The 26,879-nt window shown below is 37.9% G+C and overlaps 1 protein-coding gene across 1 annotated transcript; it reads right to left on the bottom strand.

The window, feature by feature from the left end:
• Positions 1-371: 371 nt before the first annotated feature.
• Positions 372-2,557, bottom strand: LOC116121063 (protein NUCLEAR FUSION DEFECTIVE 4-like). The gene is made up of 2 exons (XM_031407014.1): positions 1,402-2,557; positions 372-803 (listed from the first exon to the last, which is right to left on the bottom strand). Exons 1-2 carry the CDS (start codon positions 2,541-2,543, stop codon positions 389-391), a joined length of 1,557 nt encoding a protein of 518 aa, XP_031262874.1. The 5' UTR covers positions 2,544-2,557; the 3' UTR covers positions 372-388.
• Positions 2,558-26,879: the final 24,322 nt, after the last annotated feature.

Raw genomic sequence — 26,879 nt, 5'->3', positions numbered from 1 at the left:
TCATACGTATCCACACGTATATATATCGTGTGGCAATAAAAATTTCCCATTTTTGTAAGGAATTAAGTTTATTGAGGTTATAATGTATAAATGCTTATTTTGAAAAAAAAAACAAAACAACCCATCAATTATACTGTTAAAAAGAAAAGTTGGAGATTAAAACATAAATATATAAATCTTAATAGATAATTCATTTGCAATGAACTGATCATTTAAACGATGAGAGATAGATTTACTGTAACTCTATATATGAAACTAATGAATTATATTCATACAAGTGTCTACACATAAAAACGATAAATCGGAAAATATTAAATACCTATCATTTCATAAAATTAATAACTATACGTCCCTATCAAAGAAATTTATTAGAATTTGTCATTGCCTTCTAAAGTGAGTAGAATTTTCTTGTACGGATATACAGTATGAAAGCTAGGAAAGTCCCACAGAAACACAGAGAACCCCAGAAAATGAAAGTATATCTGTAGCAATCCATTCCAATGCATTGGCCATGTTCATTGCTTCCCTTATGATATATAAGGGCGGCTAAGTAGCCGTAAAGAAAGGAGCCAATTGGAATATTTGAAACGACAATGTTATGGTTGACACTGAAATTCTTAGAACCAAACAGCTCGGTGGTTGTGGCTACCGATAAGGAAGTAATTGCTCCTGTACAGATCCCTATAATGGCAGTGCTCACATACAGAGCAAGGTTAGTTGTGTTCAGAAGTAAAATGAAAGCTCCTGCCATCGGAGCCATTAATGCAACTATCGCACCTGTGCTTGAAATCATGTTCTTGCTCCTGAAACAAACAGACAAAAACCCACATATCAATTGCTATTACTTGAATGTCTAGCAAACTAGTAACAAGTGTACGCAATAGAAATGGCTATTGGCTAGTCCTTGAATATTGACCAACCTCTGACACTGGTATTATGTGTGTACATATATAGAGAAAAATTCTCAGGTACCAATGTTTTGGAGTTTTTAATATATGAACCAAAATAAAGCGATTGGTCTCTAATTTTTTATTTTATGAAAGATGCAATTAGTCACACAACTTTAATGACATTTGCTCAGAATATATATAATATTTCATTAAACGCCTATCAGAAGTAGATGCAACCATCTGATTAACCAAAAATAAAACGAGTAAATGCACCACCAAACACCAATAACAGCGCCATTGGAAAGGCAGAGTAGGGCTCATTTCACCTATGTCTATATATTCTATTTTGATTTTTGTAAGGCAAACCTGTCCATTTTCCTACTTTGTATTTATAATCTAAAAATTATCACCTCCTGCCTAAAGATAAGGTGAGATATGGGAGGTTGTAATCTTTTTTGTTCATTTTAGTAACTGTATGATGCTAAATGAAGAGTAAAGAGCAAAGACATACCTTGAGAAAAAGTAGTCGAAAAGAGATGGCAAAAGACGCCCAAAGAAACCGAATGAAGAAGACAAAGAAACGAGAGAAGAAGTTCCAGTGAACCCACGAGACTCGGCTATTTGTCCCAAGTTGTTCAGAAACACAAGACCAAGAGTTGCACCAAATAAATATACAAAAAAATACAACCAAAATTCCACTCTCTTCACCATCAACTTCACCCCAATTTCCTCCATTACACCAATCTCATGATCTTCAATCTCACTTACATCTTCTTCATCTTCCTTTACTCCATTCTCCACTCTCTCCACACTCATATTCTCTTCTACTGTTGAATTATACACCTTTGGCTCTCCATTTAACCACCAATTTATCGCTAAAACATCTCCAATCTTTTCTCCAAATGGAATCACTAATGGGACTAATAGACATACTATCATACCAATCATATTCTTAAGCGGCGACAATATTTTTGACACCCAATTAAAGCTACCAATAATGGCATAAGTTCCCGTGACCATTGTTATCACAAACATAACAATGAACCGACCTCTCATTCTTCTACATTTTCCAACTTTAACATCTCTAAGTAGAGGCGCGGCTATGACACAAACGAATAAAGGAAGGATGGAATTGAGAAGAAGATAAGCTTTAGCTCTTTTACTGGGAAAGTATAGGGCGTCGACAATATCTGTGTAGATTTTTGCACTTAATCCTAAGTAACTAGTTGTTATTCCTACGGCTACTTGACGATTTGATGGGAAGTTTCTAATGATTACAACATAACAAACAGTATTGATCCAGCAAATGCTATTTCCTGCCACAACAGTGAGTAAAAAGATATAGCCATATGAAAGAGAGGAGATTTGGTTTGTGATGAAGAGATATTGCAAACCGTAACCAGTCAAACCAAGAGTGGCACCAAACATAAGAACGAGCCACAGTGGCATATAAACAGCTGCAATGCCGGAAATCCAACCGAAAAGCTTGCCGGCGTCTGAGGCGAAGGCAAGATTGTTGAGTTGGAGTTGGGATATGGAGAGAAGAGTTTTGAGTTGGGATGAGTAAGCAGGGAAATTTGTGTTTGTTCCGTTTATGGATTGAAGCCATACTGCCCCCACCAAGCTCAGCCATTGAGTAAAGGTTTGAGGCATAGCAGGAAGTAGATTTCAAGTTCTAAATGATTTGCTTTGCAGTGAGTGGGGTGATGGGTATTTAATAAGGAGTAAATGTTTGTGCATGTGGAAAATAGATAGCCACGAGGAGAGCAATGTGTGAAGAGCTATTGAAAAAGTCAGCAATATTGTGCATAGACAATGACATGTAACATGATATAAGCTGCTTAATTTGCTTAGCAAATCAATAAAAAAAAATGGGGAAAATATCAGACTATCCTTAAGATTTTGGAATCACATTAACATAATAACTTTCAACAATTTTTATTATATGAGCCCTCAAAGTTTAAAGTTTTATCACATGCACTCCTTTGCTCTAACTCAATTATTTTGTCATTAGGTTTACAAGACAATTTTTTAAGGTTACTATTTTCTTACAACATATATATATGGTAATGGGGTGTCTGGGTTAGGTGTACCTCAACTGAAAGAAACCAAAACTGTTTTGGAAAAACTTACCAGATACAGAGTATATGCGTATATTTATACCAGAGTAATTACATTCAGATGAGATCAAAACCTCAGAAAATCTAAGGTTGTTACAATAGATAAACATAGATTACAAACATTCAAATCTAAGGTTGTTACAAGACATGAACATATGTTACAAACATTTAAATATAAGATAGATGAAATGCAGCTCACTGGTTTAACGGAAACGCAACTCACTGACTTTGCTTTGAGTTTTCTTGAATATTTGAATGATCATCATCATTATCACTAACATTCGCTCGCAAATTGGCAGGAAGATCGTAGATAGCCAGTTTGTCACGAAGGAAACAAAATCTATTAGCTGTATGCCCTTCGGTGAAAATATTTGCAGTTTGAATAGAAGTCGAAATATGCTCCAAAATGATGTCTTGGTGTGCAACTTTCTCACACACAAAATGGTAGTCCACCTTGATATGCTTAGAACGTGCATGAAAAATAGGATTGGAGGCAAGTGCAAGGGCACTAATGTTATCGCACCAGATAACAGGAGGTGAATCAAGAGAAATTTGCAGTTCACATAACAGCATACGCAGCCAATACACTTTAGTTGTAACTAGAGTCAGACATCTATATTCGGTCTCAGTGCTTGATTTAAAGACCACTGGTTGTTTCTTCACCGACCACGGGATAAGATTGGGACCAACAAAAATGCCATAGCCACAAGTTGAACGTCTATCATCGGGATCACTGGCCCAATCCGAGTCACAATGCGTTAATGGAGAAAGAACCAGATCTATAAAAGAGGCCAAAGTCTAGAGTATTTTTCAGATAACGTAGAACACATTTGGCTGCAGTCCAATGAGCTGTAGTTGGTGCTTACATATGTTGGCAAAGTTGATTCACGGAGTAGGCGATATCTGGGCAAGTGAGAGTTACATATTGTAAGGCACCGACTGTGTGACGATATTCTGAAGGATCAAGCAGGGGGTCTCCATCAAATTTAGATAGCTTAATACCCGAAACACATGGGGCACAATAAGGATGTATGCCAATGAGATTGACACAGTCTAAGAGATCAATAATATATTTTGCCTGCCGAAGATGTTAATCGAAAGAATCACGAGTAGCTTTAATACCCAAGAAGCTAAGTATGATAACTACCCAAGGTCCTTTATAGTAAAGTCCAGTTGAAGATTAGAGATCAGCTCATCAATAAATGACCGAACATTAGATGTCACCAGAATGTCATCCACGTAAACTAGCAGCAAGGCATGTGTAGAGTCACGGTGATAAGTGAACAGAGAGGGATCAACCTGAGAGCTTACAAATCTAAGAGATAAAAGGGCAGAGGATAAGCGATTAAACCAAGCCCGAGGAGCTTGTTTTAATCCATAAATAGATTTATGCAACTTACACACAAACTATGGATTGGTAGGATCTTCAAAACCTTTAGGTTGAACCATATAAACTTCCTCATCCAAAATTCCATGAAGGAAAGCGTTAAACACATCTAGTTGTCGAATGTCCCAATTAAATGAGACAGCAAGGGAGAGTACCATGCGAATTGTGGAAGGTTTAATAATTGGGCTGAATGTGTCAAAGAAATCAATACCACTATGCTGGAGATAACCAACTGCAACTAGTCGTGCTTGAGTCTTTCAATACTTCCATCTGGTCTGCGTTTGGATTTAAAAACCCACTTACTCAGAACAACATTTTTCCAGGTGGATGAGAACATAAAGTCCGGGCTTGATTCTTCAACAAAGCTTGGAATTCAGACTCCATAGCTGAATGCCATTCAGGTATAGTAGTAGCTTGAGCATGGGAACGGGGCTTGGAAATAATCACACTTGCATGCAAAACTCGAAGGGGGTGACGTGTTGAGAAATAGAGATGAAAATCAGGGTATGTGCGGGGCTTAAGATGATCAGTTTGTGATCTATTGACAACATGAAAGGAAAGGGCTAAACTGGTAGGAGTAGTAGTGGGCTCAAAGATGCTGCTTGAAGAAGAGGAAATAGGAAAGGCAATGTCTGGTGGAATGAAGAAGTCATGGTCAGTAGGAATTATAGGAGTAGTGTGGGGTGGTGAAATTGAAGTGGAAGGAGGAGATGAGGGAAATATGTGTGAAGGTGGAACATGAAGTAAGGGTGGAGAATTACCTGTTGAGGGAACGCTGCTGCCAGAGTCCATGATAGGAGATTGTACACGAGCAGGGAACACTGCCTCATCAAAGATCACATTTTTGGAAATATACACACATCGGGAGGAAGGATCATAGCACCAAAATCCCTTCTGATTAGAACAATAACCAATGAAAATGCATGGCGTGCTATGGTAAGAGAGTTTATTAGGCATCTAAGGTCGAAGACATGGAAAACATTGACACCCAAAGGAAAGAAAATAGCTAAAATCTGGAGGAAGATGAAATAGACATTCAAAGGGTGAAGAAAAATTGAGAACTTTAGTGGGCAACCAATTAATGATAAAAATGGAAGTTAAGAAAGCATCGACCCAAAATTTCTTGGGTAAGCCAGATTGCGCAAGGAGAGTGAGTCCCATTTCAACTATATGACGATGTTTCCTCTTGGTAAGACCGTTTTGTTGAGAGGTATGTAGCCAAGAGATGCGATGAAAGACCCCATTATTACTTAGAAATTGTTTAAAAATGGTGGAATGGTATTTGCCACCATTGTCACTTTGTAATTGCTTAATGGGATAACTAAATTGCTTTTCTACTAAAATTTTGAATTTGACAAATGTAGCATAAACATCAGATTTATGAGAAATGGGATATAGCCAACAAAAGCGAGTAAAGTCATCAATAAAAAATAACATAGTAGAGACAACCACTCAAAGATGGAGTGGAAATGGACTAGACATCGGAATGAATTAACTCTAGAGGAGTAGTTGACTCTCATGAGGAATCAAAAAATGGCAACTACTTAGACTTACCTAGTTGACATGACACACAAATAGACTTTTTATTGAATGAATCACTAACAGGTAGAGAATAATTATGAAGAACATTATGCAAAGTAGATGATGAAGGATGTCCCAAACAACAATGCCAAGTAGCTGTAGAGGCCTTGACCCCAACAATCATGGACAAAGCATGAAATCTAGATGATGACAGCTTGAAGAAAGCATGAAGTTTAGATGATGACAGTTGTTGTTGGTTGATCGTGTACAATCCTCTATCACTGGGCCCTTTCATGAGCGTGTCCCCTGTCTTCAGGTCCTTCACAAAAAAAATTGGAACCAGTAAGTTCAAATAACACATTATTATCCTTACAAATTTTATTAATGGAAAGAAGATGGGCAGAGGCTTGAGGGCAATAAACAACGTCGTTTAAGGCAAGAGTAGAGGAAGAAGTTTTAATAGTGGCATTGCTAGTACGTGAGATTATCAAACCCGCCCTATTACCTACGCCTACGGTATCAGTGCCTTCATAAGGTTGAGAAGTTGCCAAATTAGCTGCATCAAAAGTAACATGAATATTCGCACCACTATCAGCGTACCATTGATGCTAATTAAGGTAGGTGGTATTGGCCTCAGCAACCATAGCAGCTAATTCGGTTGGAGGATGACGTCCCTGAAAAGAATAATTCATGTGATTAAAGCAATCCACTGCCTGATGTCCCTCTCGTTTGCAGATTTGACATGGAGAACGAGAGCGACACACAGAAGGAGTAGGTGGAGCTAAAGAAGGGGATGACAAGTGAGGTAGGGGCTGCCGAAATGGCGAAGAGGTGGTCCCTAAACCTTTAGATGCTCCTGTGAAGCGAGACTTCTTCTTGTTGTTGTTGTTACGAGATCCTGGCTTAGACCCAGGTTTGTGGGAGTAGAGAGCAAATGAGTCTGCTTCAGGTTGAATAGATTGATTATGAAATTTTTGCATTAGATCATAATTCAGCAACTCTGCATGAAAATCTGAAAATGGCATAGATTTCTCCTTAGCAAGGAGCATATATGTTGTGACAAAAGAATGAAAGGAAGAGTTGAGGCCATTAAGAACTGAGAAAATTAAATCTGAATCATCAATGGGTTTCCCAATAACATCTAATTCATCAGCAAGAGACTTAACTTCATCCAAGAAACTTTGGCAAGACATAGAGCCTTGCTGTAAAGATTGTAACTTTCTCTTGGTAAGAGAAATACGAGAGGTTGAGGGCACCACAAAACGTGTGCCAAGGGCTTGCCAAGCAAGTTGAGAAGTCTCAAGGCCATAAATAATGGAAACCACCGCCAGAGACAAGGAAGAAACAATCCAGCCAAGTACTGTTTGGTCCTTATACTGCCAAACCACATAAATAGAGTTAAGAATACCTTCGGCCCTTTGTTCATCATTGGAAAATTGAGGAGGACACGATTCAGAACCATCAACGATTCCCATGAGACCATAGCTCCGAAATAGAGGAACCAATTAAGCACGCCAGGCAAGGAAGTTAGGTCCATCAAGTTTGATGGAGATAACTTGAGCTGGAAGATGAAATGCAGCGGAAGAGGATGAAGGATTAGCAACCATAGGATTGATTATAGCGTTAGCTATAGAAAAGTCTGATACCATGAAAGAAACCAAAACTGTTTTGGAAAAACTTACCAGATACAGAGTATATGCGTATATTTATACAAGAGTAATTACATTCAGATGAGATCAAAACCTCAGAAAATCTAAGGTTGTTACAAGAGATAAACATAGATTACAAACATTCAAATCTAAGGTTGTTACAAGAGATAAACATATATTACAAACATTCAAATATAAGATAGATGAAATGCAGCTCACTGGTTTAACGGAAATGCAACTCATTGACTTGGCTTTGAGTTTTCTTGAATATTTGAATGATCATCTTTGTTATCTCTAACATCAACTAATCTCTGAGAACAATTAAACACCCTGCAAGCCCAAAGGACNTTTTTTTTTTGGGGGGGGAGGAAAGGGAGGGGCTTGTAAGCTACTTTAACAAAATATATTACCACATTATCCCTATTTAATTTTAAAATTCCATCTTTTTTTTTTGGGGGGGGAGGAAAGGGAGGGGCTTGTAAGCTACTTTAACAAAATATATTACCACATTATCCCTATTTAATTTTAAAATTCCATCTTTTTTTTTTGGGGGGGGAGGAAAGGGAGGGGCTTGTAAGCTACTTTAACAAAATATATTACCACATTATCCCTATTTAATTTTAAAATTCCATCTTTTTTTTTTGGGGGGGGAGGAAAGGGAGGGGCTTGTAAGCTACTTTAACAAAATATATTACCACATTATCCCTATTTAATTTTAAAATTCCATCTTTTTTTTTTGGGGGGGGAGGAAAGGGAGGGGCTTGTAAGCTACTTTAACAAAATATATTACCACATTATCCCTATTTAATTTTAAAATTCCATTATATAACCTTATTTATTATTTGATAAAATAATGTAGTATCCTTTTTAATTATTTTAATAATAAAATGTACTTATAAACTATATTTTACTAAACGCATCAACTATTTATCAGTCACTTATAAGTACTTTAATCAAACATATAATTGTTTAAATTTCAAATGCTTATAGGCACAGATTACCTTATAAATACTAGCTACTTATAAGTTAATTTTTATAAGCTCAGTCAAATAGGCTCTAAATCTCATATTCAAACACATAAATCAAATTAAACATATGAAAATTTAATTTAAAAAAAATGGTTATACATCAAGTTTAAATAAAAAAAACCTATGATAAGAGTATTTTAGTCTTTTTGGTGAAGAATTGGGTTGATTTGTCACTTTCAGAATTCTCTAAATGTATTATACGTAAACCTAATGGGTGATTTAGACCACTTTGTAAATCTGAAATGAAACTCGCAATTGCGTGCTAATTGAGACAACCCGTTTTGAACGCCTTCAACCTTCACCTCCCATAACTAATAGAACAGCTAGCCGTCCTTTTCTTTAACATCACATAACTATTTCACTCGTTAAATCTCTACTCCACCATCACATAACTATAAAACAGATAAATTTTAAATTAATTTTCTTAGGAGTAAAATGAGAAATAAGAATTTGAATAGGGATAAAGTGGATATTTTCACACCATTACCAGTAATGGATTTGGGAATGCCACTCCACCCATTTCTAAGGAATGGAATTTTCATTCCTTATGCTAATATTATGAAAAAAAAAAAACGATTGGGAATCATATTCACATTCTCTTGACCATTCACCCAAAGTAAACAATGCCTTCTTTATTTGGTTTTGGCTCAATAAGTTAGTGAAATTTAAAACCGAACAAATGTGCTAAGAATGTGAAAATAACATAACCCCAAGGGATTGGCATGGCAATCAAGGAGTTTTGGTCCCTTCTTTGAATTCCTGGGTTCAAACCTTTGGGTCACTTACAATAATAATATTGTAAATTACTTAGTCTTTTGGGCTTATAGAGTGTTCATGGACCTTGGGGATTAGTTGAAATATGTACAAGCTGACCCGAACACCCCAGTTACTAATATGTGTTCAGTAGACCTTGAGAATTAGTTGAGGTATGCATAAACTGATCTGGTATATATATATAATGCCCACTTTGAGGTACGTAACTTATATATGCTTATTGGCCCTTAGTGTTGTTTGTTTACCCTTAGTTAGGCTTGTATGCTTTTAATATTGCTTGTTTGTCCTAAGTTTTGGTGAAGGATTGATGAAGTTGGGGTTTGCAGACTTCACCGCAGTGAAGAAGAAAGCTCACCGCATCGATGTATGCTCTGAAATTTTTCACCAAGGCGAAGAAAAATCTTCTCCGGGGCTAAAAGTTGGTTGAAATTCTTGAGAAGTTTCTAGAGAAAATTTCCTTAGGAGCAAAGTAACCATTCTACCCCTAATTAGTAGTAAAAGTGAGGAGTGAAAAGAAAGGAAATTTTATAGAGAATGCATTAGAGATGGGGGTGTATTTGCAATGAACTAAAGGGCAAAGATGGAATTTTCAAAAAGTGTAAGGGCAAAATGGGAAAGAATGCATATTAATATGAGATATGAAGGGTTTAGTCACACAACCCCTCCAATTCTCTACACCCTGATAAGCGTATTTTATACTATGATTTTGCATTGAATTTTGATAGGATTTGGGATACTTTTCATACAATTTGGGCCATAATTGCTACCTAATTCTATTAATTTGTCTTTGTAGGCCTAAATGATGATTTTTAGCATAAATTACAGTTTTGAGCGTAAATTGTGTAACTTGAGCTTGAAAACTCGGAATAACCTGAATTTAGAAGCTNGTCTAAGGCTCATGTACTGGGCACCATGCAATATACAAACAAGTACAAAGCATACATTTAAAAAACAATCAATTTTTGAAATTAGTGGGTTAATTACAATTTACCCCTGACAATTTGTAAATTTCGTTTGGTCCAAAAGTTTTGAAACTTTGCATTTTTGCCCTTGCACCCTCGGAAGTGCGCTCACTGCAGCGATGAGTTAGATTGCCGTGGTGTGCGTTAGTAATGCTGACATCCACGCTCTACATACGTTCGCCTTGGTGATTTGGTACAACGCACGTCCGAAAGACGATCGCCGCAGCGTGCACTGTTTTCGTACAGCGCTCGTCTAGAGGACGATCGCCATGGCGATGATTTATATCGCCGTGGCGAGCGCTGGTTTTGTCACCAACGCCAGTTTGGACAATGCTTGCTGTGGGGATAGGTTATATCGCCGCGGCAAGCGTACACAGATATGTAGCTCCAGATCTGTTCATACAGTAACCATACACACTCAAACAGATTTTCAATCAATCAAACACACTGATTTCAACCAAAAATCCATCATGCATTAAAGCAAACGTGAAGCTCATCAACAAATCAGATTAATTGATTAATCAATTTCTCAAAAACATGATTTATGGCAGATTTTATAAGGCAACATTATATTATCGAATACATGTTATCAACCATCCAAATAAAAATTGAGTAATTCAGTACCCTAGGCTCGGATACCACTGTTAATAGTCCTATACACGTAGCGGAAACAAAAATAATAATTCAGGGATCGTTTACATGAGCCAAGATCAAGGGTATAATTTTACAATTCATATTGGATAAAATCTGTAGGAAAAATAAATTTGAGTTTAAAGAAAACAAACGCACGTTGGAGGCTCCTCCAAATTTGTCGACGAATGTTTTGCTACCGATCCAAGTGTACGATCGAACCTGCGTAGTCCACACGAAGACAATCTCAAAAAGAACTAAAGAGGGATTTGCTAGATCCTCTTTGGCTTCAAGATTAAGAAGAAAGCAAATCAATTGAATTGATTTTAGGCCAAAGATGTTTCTTCCGTGGGAGTGTTTTGGAGTGGCTGATGTGCGTTTTAATTTCAAGAAGAAATCAATTAACACACACACTTTTCTTTTTATAGTTAATCAATTTGCCCTAATCCCATACGGAATAGGCTTTAGCTCCAACCCAAACGCCCCATGTTGCCAAAAACTCCTGAGATAGCAGGTTATGACCTGGGGAGAGTTCAAAAGATTATTTGAGGCTAAATAAGAACAATTGTACGGGGTCATGAGAAAATCCAAGAGTTTTCAATTTGAAGCAAGGATCTAGTACAGTGAAAGAAATTCTGTAAGATTTAATTCCCTTGAAATTTTACACCCGGGATAGTGAATACACCAGAGTAGAAAAAGATAAGTTTGTTCAGGGCTGAAGCCAGAGTAGCTCGGGATGTAATGGCAGGTGCTGAGCCCCTCGAACCTATAGTGAAGCTTCAGAGAGGCTTTAAGGGCGGAGATATTTGTAAACAAGTTCACCCCAGTGGACATCACACATTCTGTTAGTAAACGGTCCCATACACGCAGCGGAAACAAAAATAATAATTCAAGGATCATACATGAGCCAAGATCAAGGGTTAATTTTACAATTCATATTAAATAAAATCTGCAGGAAAATAAATCTGAGTTTAAAGAAAACAAACGCAAGTTGGAGGCTCCACAATTTTTCGACGAATGTTTGTACCGATCCAAGGTAAAATCAACATGGTAGTCCACACGAAGACAATCTCAAAAAGAACCAAAGGGATTGCTAGATCCTCTTTGGTTCAAGATAAGAGAAAAGCAATCAATTGATGATTTTAGGCCAAAGATGTTTCTGCGTCCGGGAGTTGTTTGTATGGTTGTGTGTTTTAATTTCAAGAAGAAATCAGTTTAAACATATTAACACACATTCTTTTCTTTATAGTTAATCATTTGCCTAATCCCATACAGAATAGGCTTGGGCTCCAACCCAAATGCCCCATGTTACCAAACACTCCCAAATTTAATATTTTATTTTTCCATCATTATTCAATATCATATGTTAAATGTTATATATATATATATATATATTAACATTTAACAATAATGATAATATATATTTAAATATGTACGAACCACACATTTAAACGTAATTTCATTTATTAATTTTTCTAACAAATTAAAAAAGGCTACGATTTCAGCGATTAATTGCACAGTGAAATACCAAAATACCCTTCGCCTTAAAGATGAAAACGCCTTCTTCTTCTTGGATCTAAATTGTCTTCTATGTTGTGACCCATAGGGTCCTCATCATATCGGCAAGTTATAGTATCGTGATTAACACCAATTAATCGTCTCACTAATACACAGACCAAGATTGGCACTAACAAGGCATCATGGACGATAGATTCGGATTCAGCAAAGTAGCTACCTGTCAACGAATGGTTACGTGCAATTCAATCCTTTCATATACGTTATCTCAACGAGACAAAGGCATAGAAATAGTGTCAACTCTCGATTACTCTTGATATATGTATTCAGTTTCTGGACGAATGACCTGTACTATATTCGGCTTAAGCAACAATCAATCCCACTGTGGCCATAGTTTTAGTGTCATTGCATATATGAATTGGCCGTGAGATAACTTCTCCTGTACTCGGGAGTGATGAATCCTCTGTCAATACCATGTCTGATACACTCCTGATGCAGCAATCACCACCGTATTGACAGCTCTAAAAAGAACTGCATTAGGCTAGTGTCACATACACCAATCGGTGCACAAGGTGCTCGTGATCTAAGTCTAAGGATGACATGCACCCACCATTCGTTAGAGGATTTGTTCCATAGATACTGGGTTACATCCATATGGAATCCTCTGGGGGTCAGTCAGTGAACTTGCTGTGGTGGTAATCGCCTACAGCAAGCACCATGTGTTGCAATAGGTTATCAATAAACAACCTTGACAAGTGAGATCAGTCACTGCCTTTCGATAGGATCGTTCAACAACTATAATAGCCTACGTATTATCGTGCCCTTACTTCAGAATAATACTGGGGCTACAGACGTTTCTAGAATGACACCAATGTGCTCATAGGGTTCTCCTATCAAGATTTGAAACACTTGATACCCTCGTCATGGTTCTCCCTTCTAAGGACATATATCAATACATATTGCAATAATAATGATTTATGCGATATAGAATAAAATGCCTTTATGATTAGAACATTTATACAAAGAGTCGTTCAACAATAATTGATTAGCTCTAGGGCATCTACTCTAACATCTCCCGTGCACTGAGAACCAATATTTATGTATTTAATACCAAATGATTCAAGTGTCTTTCATGCTTCTGCTGCGACAGAGGCTTTGTCGTGGGATCGCGAGATTGCGTCAGTATGCACTTTACGTATCTGCCAATCTTCCTCTCAACTATCTCTCGATGAGATGGATGTCTGAGTATGTGTCTGGATTTCTGATGAGACCTGGTTCCCTGGCTTGAGCGATTGCTCCATTGTTATCACAATAAATATCTGTTTGATCAACAATCGTGGAACCACACCAAATTCAGTAAAGAACTTCTTGATCTAGACTGCCTCCTTGGCCGATCTGAACAATGCAATATACTCAGCCTCATTGTAGAGTCAGCTACAATGCTTTGCTTAGAGCTCTTCCAACTCACTGCACCCTATATAAGAAAAACAAACCCTGATTGCGATATATAATCATCTTTGTCCGTTTGGAAACTAGCATCACTGTTCCTTTTACAGTGGCTCATCTTCCTTCATAAACGAAGAAATATCTTAGTCCTCTTCAGGTACTTAAGAATTTCTTGACAGCCATCCAGTGATTACACTGGATCCGATTGATATCTACTACAAGTGCTCAGCACATGAGAATCAATCCAGTACATAGCATGGATACATGATAGATCCAATACTGATGCATATGGATCTCTTCATCCTATCTCTCTAACTTGTGTTTTAGGACACAATCCTTAGAAAGATAAACACCATGTGACACGGAAGAAATCCCTTTTGGATTCTTCCATATGAATTTTTCAGTACTTTGTCATATATGTACTCTGACTTAGGCAAGAATACACGATAGTCACGATATAATATACCAAGGATGTAGGTTGCTTCCCCTAAGTCCTCATGGAGAAGTACTTGGATAACCAAGTCTTACCTACTGCAAGGTCGGGATTATCATTCCCTATCAGAAGTATGTCATCGAAATACACACATAGGAATGCTACTAGTCCCACTCACTTTCTTGTAAACACAAGGATCATATTGTTCTTGATAAAACCGAATCTTTTACGGCTTCATCAAAACGAATGTTCCAGGCCTTAAAGCTTGCTTGAGTCCATAAATGGATCTCTGCAACTTGCATACCTTATTGGCTTGACTATCAAGAAAAAAACCATCAGGTTGTGTCATGTACATATCCTCCTCAAGGTTTCCGTTCAGGAAAGCAGTGTTGACATCCATTTTCAAATCTCTAGTCATGATAGCAGCAATTGCAAGCATCATCTGATGGATTTAATCATGGCAACCAGTGAAAAGGTTTCTTCATAGTCAATGCCATGAATTTGTTTGAAACATTTGGCAACCAGCCGTGCTTTTATAAGTTGCACGTTGCCATCCATGTTAGTCTCTTTTTGAAGACCCATTTACACCCTATGGTTTTACCCCTTCAGGTGGTTCCACAGAGACCACACTTGGTTTTTGGTACATGAAGTCCATCCAGATTTCATGGCTCAAGCCATTTAACGGAATCTGGATCCGATATAGCGTCTTGTAGGTTCTGGGTTCATGTCTTAGTAGACTAGTACGTCACCATGTTAAGTCACAAGATAACCGTATCTCTTCAGGCTCATGGCATACTCTTCCAGTTCTAAATAGCTCCTGTGCTACTTGAGGTGGTTCACTTTGATCCACCAAATTGTGGAGTAACCTCTTCATGATAACTCAACCACTTCCTATGGAAAATCATCTCGTCCTTCGTTAGTATATCTTGTGGTTTATAGCTTCATCGAGTTATACTTTTCTGACTATACTTCTTAGAATATTCCTTTTCTAGGAAGACAATAGATCGAGCAACAAAAATTTGCGCTCTCTGGGTGGTAGAAATAATATCCTTTGGGCTCTTTTGGATACCCACAAAATATACATTTATCGGATTTTGGGCCCAGGTTGTTCGAAGTCAATTTCTTAACATAAGCTTCGCAACCCCAAATCCTTAGATAAGAAAAGTTGGGCTTTCGCCACCCATAGCTCATATGGAGTCTTATCTACAGACTTTGATGGCACACGGTTCAAAACATGAGTCGCAGTCTCTAAGGATAACCCCAGAAGATGCGAGGTAAATCACTAAAACTCATCATGGAACTAACCATGTCAGTAAGGTCCTTTCCTCCTTTCTGCCACCATTGTTGGGGTGTATAAGGAGGGGTGAGTTGTGATACTATCCCACATCTCCTTCAGGTACTCTAAAAACCCTAAGCTTAAGTATTCACCTCATCGATCCGACTGAAGAGCTTTTATACTTTTTGCCCACATATTATTGACTTCATTCCTGAATCCTTGAATTTATCAAAGGCTTCAGATTTTTGTCTATAAGGTAGACATAACCTATCTACTGAAAATCATCAATAATGTGGATGAAGTTAAATATCCACCTTGGCGTCAACTGTAATGGACCGCATACATCACTATGGATGATGCCTAACAGCTCAGTGCCCTTTCACTTGTCCTGTGAAAGGAGACTTGGTCTCTTGCTTACAGGCATGACTCACATACCAAAATGACTGAAAGCAAAAGGGTCCAAACTCCATCCCTTGAGAGTTGTAATGCGGGTCTTATTAACATGACACAATCTATAGGCGGCAGAGAATGTTGGTTTTGATCGCTAGTTTAGTCTCTTGGTTTCAAATTGAGAATATCTTTATTGTTTAATCAAGAACATATAATCTATTAATAACCTGCAATTCCATAGAAATGCCATTCAAACTAAAGGACAACAAACATGTAGATATCTCAAAAGATACCCCATTATCCAAAACAGATACTGAAATAATATTTCTAGAAATAGAAGGTACATGATACAGTTAGTAGTTCCAATAACAGCCCGGTAGGCAAACATAAAAATAAGTCCCTATAGCCAAGTAGCCACATGTGCTTCATTTCCAACTCGTAGGTCTAACTCTCCCTTGGCGAGCACTTACTACTGCCTTAGTCCTCTGATATTAGTATAAATATGAGTACACATCCTATGTCAATGAACCAAGATGTAGGGAGGAGATAGTTAATCTCAATCATAAAAATACCTAAAGTCCATAGCCTCTGACTTCTTCCTGTTGCAAGGAAAGCCTTGCAGTGTTTCCCTCCAATGGCAGGTTTGCCACAATAGAAGCAGACTACCTTACCCTTCCATATGCCACTCTCAGCCAAGAGAACCTGTGCTTTGGGCTTGGGCTTGGGTTGGGTTTGGCCTTAGCCTTAGCCTTACCCTTGCCGTAACTTTGGTTTACCGGCAACACCAGTAAAACAGGCTTGGACTTTTTCAAGTCCTACTCTACAGTCTAGCATGTTCAGAAGTTCTAACAGGGTTTTCTCTATGTGTTCATATTAAAATTCATTATGAACGGGCATAAGAGTCAGGCAAGGATTGCAGAATTAAACCATTTGTAATTCTGCATGCAAAGCCACATCCCACAAGTCTTAAGCCCCTCTATGTTGCCTGATCATCTTGGACACATGAGGACCAACTTGGGCTCCCTCAGTTAGACGATTCCAAACAGTGCTTTCGACACCTTGTAACCTCTCATGTCGAGCATTTGTTTCGTAAGCTCTGAGAGTAGAATAATGGAGAAGCATCCATATTCTAGTTGCTGCTTTGCAGCATAGTGTTATTGATGCTAACATCAAGCATTGAACGTTATCAGCATCATCATGAAATTTTGATAATAGTTCCGTTAACTTCCTGAGTGGCATCAGGATCAGGCTCAGCATGTATGGCTTTTTCAAGGATATACAATTTCTTTTTATAATCCGAAGATTACGTACCAAAGTCTGAGAAATTGGATCCATCCAACCTATTTCTTCTTTATCGGTCACAGGTTCATAATGCTCATTTTGTGAATCTACAATTGCGAAAAAGTAAAAGTTATTATAAGGTCATTATTATTAATATGGTCTTTATTAAACTGATTGCTCCCAATAGTTTACTCAAGCCAATAGCCCTCACTATTAACTCAGGAAAACCCGTTGACTTTCCTAGTTGATCGAGATCCATCTTGCCTATTTCAAACCTTCGCGTGGCAAACAAGCCAAAATGAGTTGATATGTAGGCTAACAAACTTAATCACACCAGTGATAGCTCCCACTATCAACCTCAAATGTGAGAAAGCACAAGCCAATCACAACATCCAATGGCTCCAACCATTTCCACAAGTGTGTTTCAGTATCAGTAGAGTAGACACTACATGTCACCATGTACACATAAATTGTGTACTTGTCTACTATGCTAGACGCGTTTTCAATCTTCGCTTTGGCGAACAAGCAAAACGTGCATTTAAGTCGACCCATCCATTAACGAAAATCCAATGTATTTTAACATCCCACTGGTTAGAGTGTACACCTTCGCTTGGGTGAACAAGGTTTCGAACAAACAGTGGTTTGATTAAAACCCATGGTGATGGAAGGCTTAAGTGACTATATAATTCAATTGAGGGGTTTGTTATTTAATGTCTCACAATATTATCTTGTTAGAATGACATGTTTGGCATGTTATCAAACATTCAATCTAGCATGCATTCTAAACAAAAATTAAACGTGCCGGTAAATGGCCCAACTAAAACCGATTTCCTCGAGCCGAGAGAATTGGTAGGTCACCTAGGGGTCCATAATAAACATCTCGAGTCTTCAAGTATGGTTGCCTGTTTCTTTGCTCCATCTTCAAGTCATTACACAACTTTTAAATTTACAAAAGAAGAATAATACAAAATTCTTTACATCATAAATTAGAAACCTCGATACATTTGAGGGGAGTTAATGAAAGAGAATGTATATCAAGAAGAGGAGAAAGGGCAGGACAAGCAGGACTTATTTAATAAATACAACCACCATATATCACAAAAATATTTAAAAACATTCACCCGTATTTAGCGTATTTAGGTGAATTCAACACCCTAGCATTTGTTTTAGAATTGTTTAATTAGTTAAGTAGTTGGGTTTTGCATTTATATTTAGTTTGTTAATCTTCCATCAATCCAATTTATTGTTGCTTCAATTAGGACTTAAACTAGAAAAATCGGTAATTAGTAATACTATCCTCGTGGGAACGATACTCACTCATCACTTTATTACTTTTTGCGACTAGTATACTTGCTATTTTTGCATGTTGTAGTAAACACGCATCACACCCCACATGCCACATGCGACTTCCACTCTCCAATTCTCTCATCTCTTCATCGAATTTCAAAGGAAGATTAGAGCCTTTTGGTTGGATTTTAGTATAGATTTGATCCTAAGCATCCAAAAGGTTTTAGAGAAAGAACAAGTTTAGCAAAGAAGAGAGATTATAGTGGAATTACTCAAGCACAAGGTAAGTAAATCCAACCCAAGTTATCATTTAAGAAATTAATTGTGCAGAGATTGTAAATGCATGTATATGCTTATGATTTTGAGAATAGTTAATGAGAATGATGTTGATTGATGAGTAGATGGTTGTTGATGAGTAGAATTGAGCTATGAGAAGTGGATTTCTTGGTCTAGTGATTTATCGAAGTTTGGTTGAATTTAGAAAGAGTTTGAGTAGAACATTCGAAGTGTATTTTCCTGGACATGTTTAATATTGTTTTAAGGGAGTTTTACTCCAAATATGGGTAGTTTGAGAAAGAAGTAGAAATATACCCAAAATAGAATTTGCGTATGCATGCATGTTGTTTGATGAAATATCTAAGAGAAGTGTATGCATGAGTAGAGAAAAACTTATTTTTGTGCTACATGGTATTCTTGCCTTACATGTTTGCACTTAGAAAGAAATATAAGCATGAGATATCCATATGCATACATATGCATATGTGTGAGAATCTAAAGAATAAAGAACGTAAAGATTAAAAAGAAAGAAAGAAAAGTTAGAATGCTTTAAAAGAAGAAAAGAACAGGTTGTTGCGATGGGGAACTCGTGAGTGACAAGAAGAAGAAGATCCCCACATACAAGCCGCCTTAAGTGAGCAGCCTAGGAAGAAGAAGAAGAATTTGTACGGTCCGTTAGAGTGTATGTGGATGAGGGCTGTACCCAGAAGAAATACCTACATGCACGCCACCTTAATTGAGTGGCCTAAGAAGAAAAGAATTTGTATAGTCCATAAGAGTGCATGTAGATGAGGACTGTACTCACTCACATAACCAAGTCTGATCGGCAAAAGAATAAGACAGTATAAGAAAGAATGAGCAAGCAAAGAAGAAAATAAAATAAAAGAAGAAAGAAAAGAAATGAATAGAAAGAAAGAAGCATAGAAACAGAGAAAGAAATAGAATAAGAAATAGAAAAGAAGAAAGAAAATGCATCTTTATGCATTTGTGCATTTGCATCTCATCCATGCATGTTGCCATGATTCCTGTCATGGTTAGTGAGAATTAGAAGAAAAAAAGAATAGAAAGAATTAGAAAAGAACAAAAGAAGTTAGAACAAAAGAACAGTGAGAACTAGAAATGAAAAGAGAAAGAACAAAGAGAGAATGAAGAAGAAGAAAAGGGTAAAGTAAGGAAAGAATTCAAAGAGTGAGCAACGGAGAGAGAAGTATAGAGTAGCGGATTTACTTACTGAGCAATTAGTGCTCACCCCGTTGTTTCTTCATGTTTTTTAGGAAATAGGTGAGAGGCGATTGGGTGGACATCGAAAAGCAGAGAGAAATGGCATTATTGTCCCCTGTATTAAAGCTATTGTATATACTATTTTTGTTATGTAAAGAATTACATATATAAAGTAAAGAAAATTTTTGGGCCCATTACTTTTCGTTTTATACATATATATGTATATCATGATATATTTTCCAAGTAACTAGCTAGGAAGAAGATACTACATTTTTGGTATCAGAGCATATATTTTTGGGATTTGACAGTGTGCCACTCTTGCCGCCATGACGTTGCGTAGCCGACCTTTCTATGTTAATTCTTTCCTTACTTATTTGTGTTGATTCAAGTGTGGTTGTTTTATAGATGAGGCATAGAACCCGAGCAAGTAGTAAGAATACAATGAGTGCAGGGGAACCTTCCAACCTGCCAGAACCTATTCCCCCTACCCTTGATGAGGCAAGAATTTGTAATATTGTAAAGCAAGTGTTGGTAGAGAATCAGGGGCGAGGTGTACCTAAAAGAGTTGAAACCCCTGTTCAAGTACTGACCACTAGGAAGAAGGAGAAAGATCGGTACCTCTGATAGTACAGAACTGTATTGAGCTTATTTTTTCGGTCCCAAGCCAGCACTAGCCGTCGAAATTTAGAGGTACAACAGACCCATTAGTGGTAGAAGAGTGGTTTAGGTCCGTTGAATGCACGATGACACGGTTTTCCATGACAGATCAGGAGAAGATCTGGTATGCTAGTTTCTTATTTCTGGGTGATGCCCGAATCTGGTGGGAGTTGATTTAGGATACTCATGAGATAGCGGTTATGACCTGGGGAGAGTTCAAAAGATTATTTGAGGCTAAATACAGAACAATTGACTGGGTTCATGAGAAAATCCAAGAGTTTATCAATTTGAAGCAAGGATCTAGTACAGTGAAAGAATATTCTGTAAGATTTAATTCCCTTGATAATTTACACCCGGGATAGTGAATACACCAGAGTTGAGAAAAGATAAGTTTGTTCATGGGCTGAAGCCAGAGATAGCTCGGGATGTAATGGCAGGTGCTGAGCCCCCTCGAACCTATAGTGAAGCTTCAGAGTAGGCTTTAAGGGCGGAGATATTTGTAAACAAGTTCACCCCAGTGGGACCATCAACATTCTGTTAGTAAACGGTCCCATACACGCAGCGGAAACAAAAATAATAATTCAAGGATCATTTACATGAGCCAAGATCAAGGGTATAATTTTACAATTCATATTAAATAAAATCTGCAGGAAAAATAAATCTGAGTTTAAAGAAAACAAACGCACGTTGGAGGCTCCTCCAAATTTTTCGACGAATGTTTTGCTACCGATCCAAGTGTAAAATCAAACATGCGTAGTCCACACGAAGACAATCTCAAAAAGAACCAAAGAGGGATTTGCTAGATCCTCTTTGGCTTCAAGATTAAGAAGAAAGCAAATCAATTGAATTGATTTTAGGCCAAAGATGTTTCTGCCGTGGGAGTGTTTTGGAGTGGCTGCTGTGTGTTTTAATTTCAAGAAGAAATCAGTTAAAATCAATTAACACACATTCTTTTCTTTTTATAGTTAATCAATTTGCCCTAATCCCATACAGAATAGGCTTGGGCTCCAACCCAAATGCCCCATGTTACCAAACACTCCCAATTTAATATTTTATTTTTCCATCATTATCTCAATATCATTATTGTTAAATGTTAATATATATATATATATATATTAACATTTAACAATAATGATAATATATATTTAAATATGTACGAACACACATTTAAACGTAATTTCATTTATTTAATTTTTCTAACAAATTAAATAAAGGCTACGATTTCAGCGAATTTAATTGCACAGTGAAATTACCAAAATACCCTTTCGCCTTAAAAGATGAAAACGCCTTTCTTTCTTCTTGGATCTTAAATTGTCTTCTATGTGTGTGACCCATAGGCTCCTCATCATATCGGCAATGTATAGTATCGTGATTAACACCAATTAATCGTCTCACTAATACACAGACCAAGATTGGCCCCTAACAAGGCATCATGGACCCGATAGATTCGGATTCAGCAAAGTAGCTACCTGTCAACGATATGGTTACTGTGCAATTCAATCCTTTCATAATACGTTATCTCAACGAGACAAAGGCATAGAAATAGTGTCAACCTTCGATTACTCTTGATATTATGTATTCAGTTTCTGGACGAATGACCTGTACTATAATTCGGCTAAAGCAACAACTCAATCCCACTGTGGCCATAGTTTTAGTGTCATTGCCATATACTGAATTGCGCCGTGAGATAACTTCTCCTGTACTCGGGAGTGATGAATCCTCTGTCAATCCACCATAGTCTTGATACACTCCTTGATGCAGCCAATCACCACCGTATTGACAGCTCTGAAAAGAACTGCGTTAGGCTAGTGTCAAACTACACCAATCGGTGCACAAGGTGCTCCGGTGATCTCAAGTCTAAGGATCACATGCACCACCATTCGTTAGAGGATTTGTTCCATAGACACTGGGGTTACCATCCATATGGAATCCTCTGGTGGGTCAGTCCAGTGAACTTGCTGTGGTGTAATCGCCTACAACAAACACCCATGTGTTGCACCAGGTTGTCACCAAACAACCTTGACAAGTGAGATCAGTCACTGCCTTTCGACAGGGTCGTTCAACACTATGATAGCCTTACCGTATTATCTGTGCCCTTAGTTCAGAATAATACTGGGGCTACGGACGTTTCTAGAATGGCCACCATATGTGCTCATAGGGTTCTCACTATCAAGATTTGAAACACTTGATACCCTCGTCACGGCTCTACCATTCTAAGGACATATATCAATACATATTGCAATAATAATGATTTATGCGATATAGAATAAAATGCCTTTTATTGATTAATGAACATTATTACAAAGAGTCAGTTCAACAATAATTGATTAGCTCTAGGGCATCTACTCTAACAATCTCCCGCTTGCACTAGAACCAATCATTTATGTATTTAATACCAAATGATTTCAAGTGTCTTTCATGCTTCTGCTGCGACAGAGGCTTTGTCAGTGGATCTGCGAGATTGTCGTCAGTATGCACTTTACGTATCTGCACATCTTTCCTCTCAACTATCTCTCTGATGAGATGGAATCGTCTGAGTATGTGTCTGGATTTCTGATGAGACCATGGTTCCCTGGCTTGAGCGATTGCTCCATTGTTATCACAATAAATATCTGTTTGATCAACAATCGTGGGAACCACACCAAATTCAGTAAAGAACTTCTTGATCTAGACTGCCTCCTTGGCCGTATCTGACAATGCAATATACTCAGCCTCCATTGTAGAGTCAGCTACAATGCTTTGCTTAGAGCTCTTCCAACTCACTGCACCCCTATTAAGAAAAATACAAACCCTGATTGCGATATATAATCATCTTTGTCCGTTTGGAAACTAGCATCACTGTATCCTTTTACAGTGAGCTCATCTTCCCTTCCATAAACGAAGAACATATCCTTAGTCCTCTTCAGGTACTTAAGAATATTCTTGACAGCCATCCAGTGATGCTCACCTGGATCCGATTGATATCTACTACAAGTGCTCAAAGCACATGAGACATCAATCCAAGTACATAGCATGGCATACATGATAGATCCAATTACTGATGCATATGGGATCCTCTTCATCCTATCTCTCTCATCTTGTGTTTTAGGACACAATTCCTTAGAAAGATAAACACCATGTGACATCGGAAGAAATCCCTTCTTGGATTCTTCCATATTGAATCTTTTCAGTACTTTGTCAATATATGTACTCTGACTTAGGCCAAGCAACCTACACGATCTATCACGATATATCTTTATACCAAGGATGTAGGTTGCTTCCCCTAAGTCCTTCATGGAGAAGTACTTGGATAACCAAGTCTTTACCTACTGCAAGTTCGGTATATCATTCCCTATCAGAAGTATGTCATCGACATACAACACTAGGAATGCTACTACGCTCCCACTCACTTTCTTGTAAACACAAGGATCATCTTCGTTCTTGATAAAACCGAATTCTTTTACGGCTTCATCAAAACGAATGTTCCAGCTCCTTAAAGCTTGCTTGAGTCCATAAATGGATCTCTGCAACTTGCATACCTTATTGGCTTGAATATCAGAACAAAACCATCAGGTTGTGTCGTGTACTATCCCTCAGGTTTCCGTTCAGGAAAGCAGTTTTGACATCCATTTTCCAAATCTCATAGTCATGTATGCAGCATTGAAGCATATCTGGATGGATTTAATCATGGCAACCAGTGAAAAGGTTTCTTCATAGTCAATGCCATGAATTGTTTGAAACATTTGGCAACCAGCCGTGCTTTTATAAGATGCAGTTGCCATCCATGTTAGTCTTCTTTTTGAAGACCCATTACACACCTATGAGTTTTACCCCTAGGTGGTTCCACAGAGACCACACTTGGTTTTGGTACATGAGTCCATCTCAGATTTCATGCTTCAAGCCATTTAACGGAATCTGGATCGATATAGCGTCTTCGTAGGTTCTGGGGTCATCGTCTTAGTAGACTAGTACGTCACCATGTTAAGTCACAAGATAACCGTATCTCTCAGGCTCATGGCTACTCTTCCAGTTCTACATAGCTCCGTGTCTACTTGAGGTGTGCACTTTGATCCACAAATTGTGGAGAACCTCTTCATGATACTCAACCACCTTCCTATGGAAAATCATCTGCCTTCGTTTAGTTATTTTGTGGTCTAGAACTTCATCGAGTTTACTTTTCTCGACTAGTACTTCTTAGAAAAATATTCCTTTTCTAGGAAGACACTAGATCGAGCAACAAAAATTTTGCGCTCTTCTGGGTGGTAGAAATAAATCTGGGCTTTTTGGATAACCACAAATATACATTTAAGGATTTTGGGCAGGTTGTTCGAAGTCAATTTCTTAACATAAGCTTCGAAACCCAAATCCTTAGATAAGAAAAGTTGGGCTTTCGCCCACTATATGCTCATATGGTAGTCTTATCTACAGACTTTGATGGCACACGGTTCAAAACATGAGTCGCAGTCTCTAAGGCATAACCCCAGAACGATGCAGGTAAATCACTAAAACTCATCATGGACCTAACCATGTCAAGTAAGGTCCTATTCCTCCTTTGACACTCCATTATGTTGGGGTGTAAGGAGGGTGAGTTGTGATACTATCCCACTTCCTTCAGGTACTCTAAAAACCCTAAGCTCAAGTATTCACTCATCGATCCGACTGAAGAGCTTTTATACTTTGCCCAACATATAGTACTTCATTCCTGAATTCCTTGAATTTATCAAAGGCTTCCAGATTTTTGTCTCATAAGGTAGACATAACATCTACTGAAATCATCAATAAATGTGATGAAGTATAAATATCCACCTCTGGCTTCAACTGTTAATGGAGACGCATACATCACTATGGATGATGCCTAACAGCTCAGTAGCCCTTTCACCTTGTCTGTGAAAGGAGACTTGGTCATCTTGTTAACAGGCATGACTCACATACCTCAAATGACTGAAAGTCAAAAGGGTCCAAAACTCCATCCCCTTTGAAGTTTTGTAATGCGGGTCTTATATAACATGACACAATCTATAGTGCCAGAGATATGTCGGTTTGATCGCTATGTTTAGCTCTCTTGGTTTCAATATTGAGAATATCTTTATGTTTAAATCAAGAACATATCATATTATATAACCTTGCAATTCCAAATAGAATGCCATTCAAACTAAAGGACAACAATCCATTGATATCTCAAAATGATACCCCATATATACCAAAACAGATACTGAAAATATTTCTAGAAATAGAAGGTACATGATAACGTATGTAGTTCCAATAACAAGCCCGTAGGCAAACAAAACAATAAGTCCCTAAGCCAATGTAGCCACATGTGCTTCATTTCCACCGAGGCTACCTCTCCTTGGCGAGCACCTACTGCCTTAGTCCCATATTAGTATAAATATGAGTACCACATCCTATGTCAATGAACCAAGATTGAGGGAGAGAAGTTAATCTCAATCATAAAAATACCTAAAGTCATAGCCTCTGACTTCTTCCTGCTTGCAAGGAAAGCCTTGCAGTGTTTCCTCCAATGGCCAGGTTTGCCACATAGAAGCAGACTACTTACCCTTCCATATGCCACTCTCAGGCCCAAGAGCAACCGTGCTTTGGGCTTGGGCTGGGGCTGGGTTTGGCCTTAGCCTTAGCTTACCCTTGCCGTAACCCTTTGGTTTACCGGCACCAACCAGTAAAACAGGCTTGGACTTTTTCAAGCCTACTCTACAGTCCTAAGACATGTTCAGAAGTTCTAACAGGGTTTCTCTATCGTGTTCTATTAAAATTCATTATGAACGGAGCATAAGAGCAGGCAAGGATTGCAGAATTAAATCCATTTGTAATTCTGCATCCAAGCCACACTCCCAAGTCTTAAGCCCTCTATGTGCTTGATCATCTTGAGCACATGAGGACCAACTTGGGCTCCCTCAGTTAGACGATTCCAAACAGTGCTTCGACACCTTGTACCTCTATGTCGAGCATTTGTTTCGTAAAGCTCCTTGAGATGTAGAATAATGGAAGAAGCATCCATATTCTCATGCTGCTTTTGCAGCATAGGTGTTATTGATGTGCTAACATCAAGCATTGAACGTATCAGCATCATCAATGAACTTTGATAAGTTTCCTTAACTTCCTGAGTGGCATCAGGATCAGGCTCAGCCATGTATGGCTTCAA

Source organism: Pistacia vera, unplaced genomic scaffold (assembly GCF_008641045.1).
Source record: "Pistacia vera cultivar Batoury unplaced genomic scaffold, PisVer_v2 Contig959, whole genome shotgun sequence".
NCBI lineage: Eukaryota > Viridiplantae > Streptophyta > Magnoliopsida > Sapindales > Anacardiaceae > Pistacia > Pistacia vera.
The sequence above is the reverse complement of the archived record's forward strand: the minus strand, read 5'-3'. Positions and strand labels throughout refer to the sequence as shown.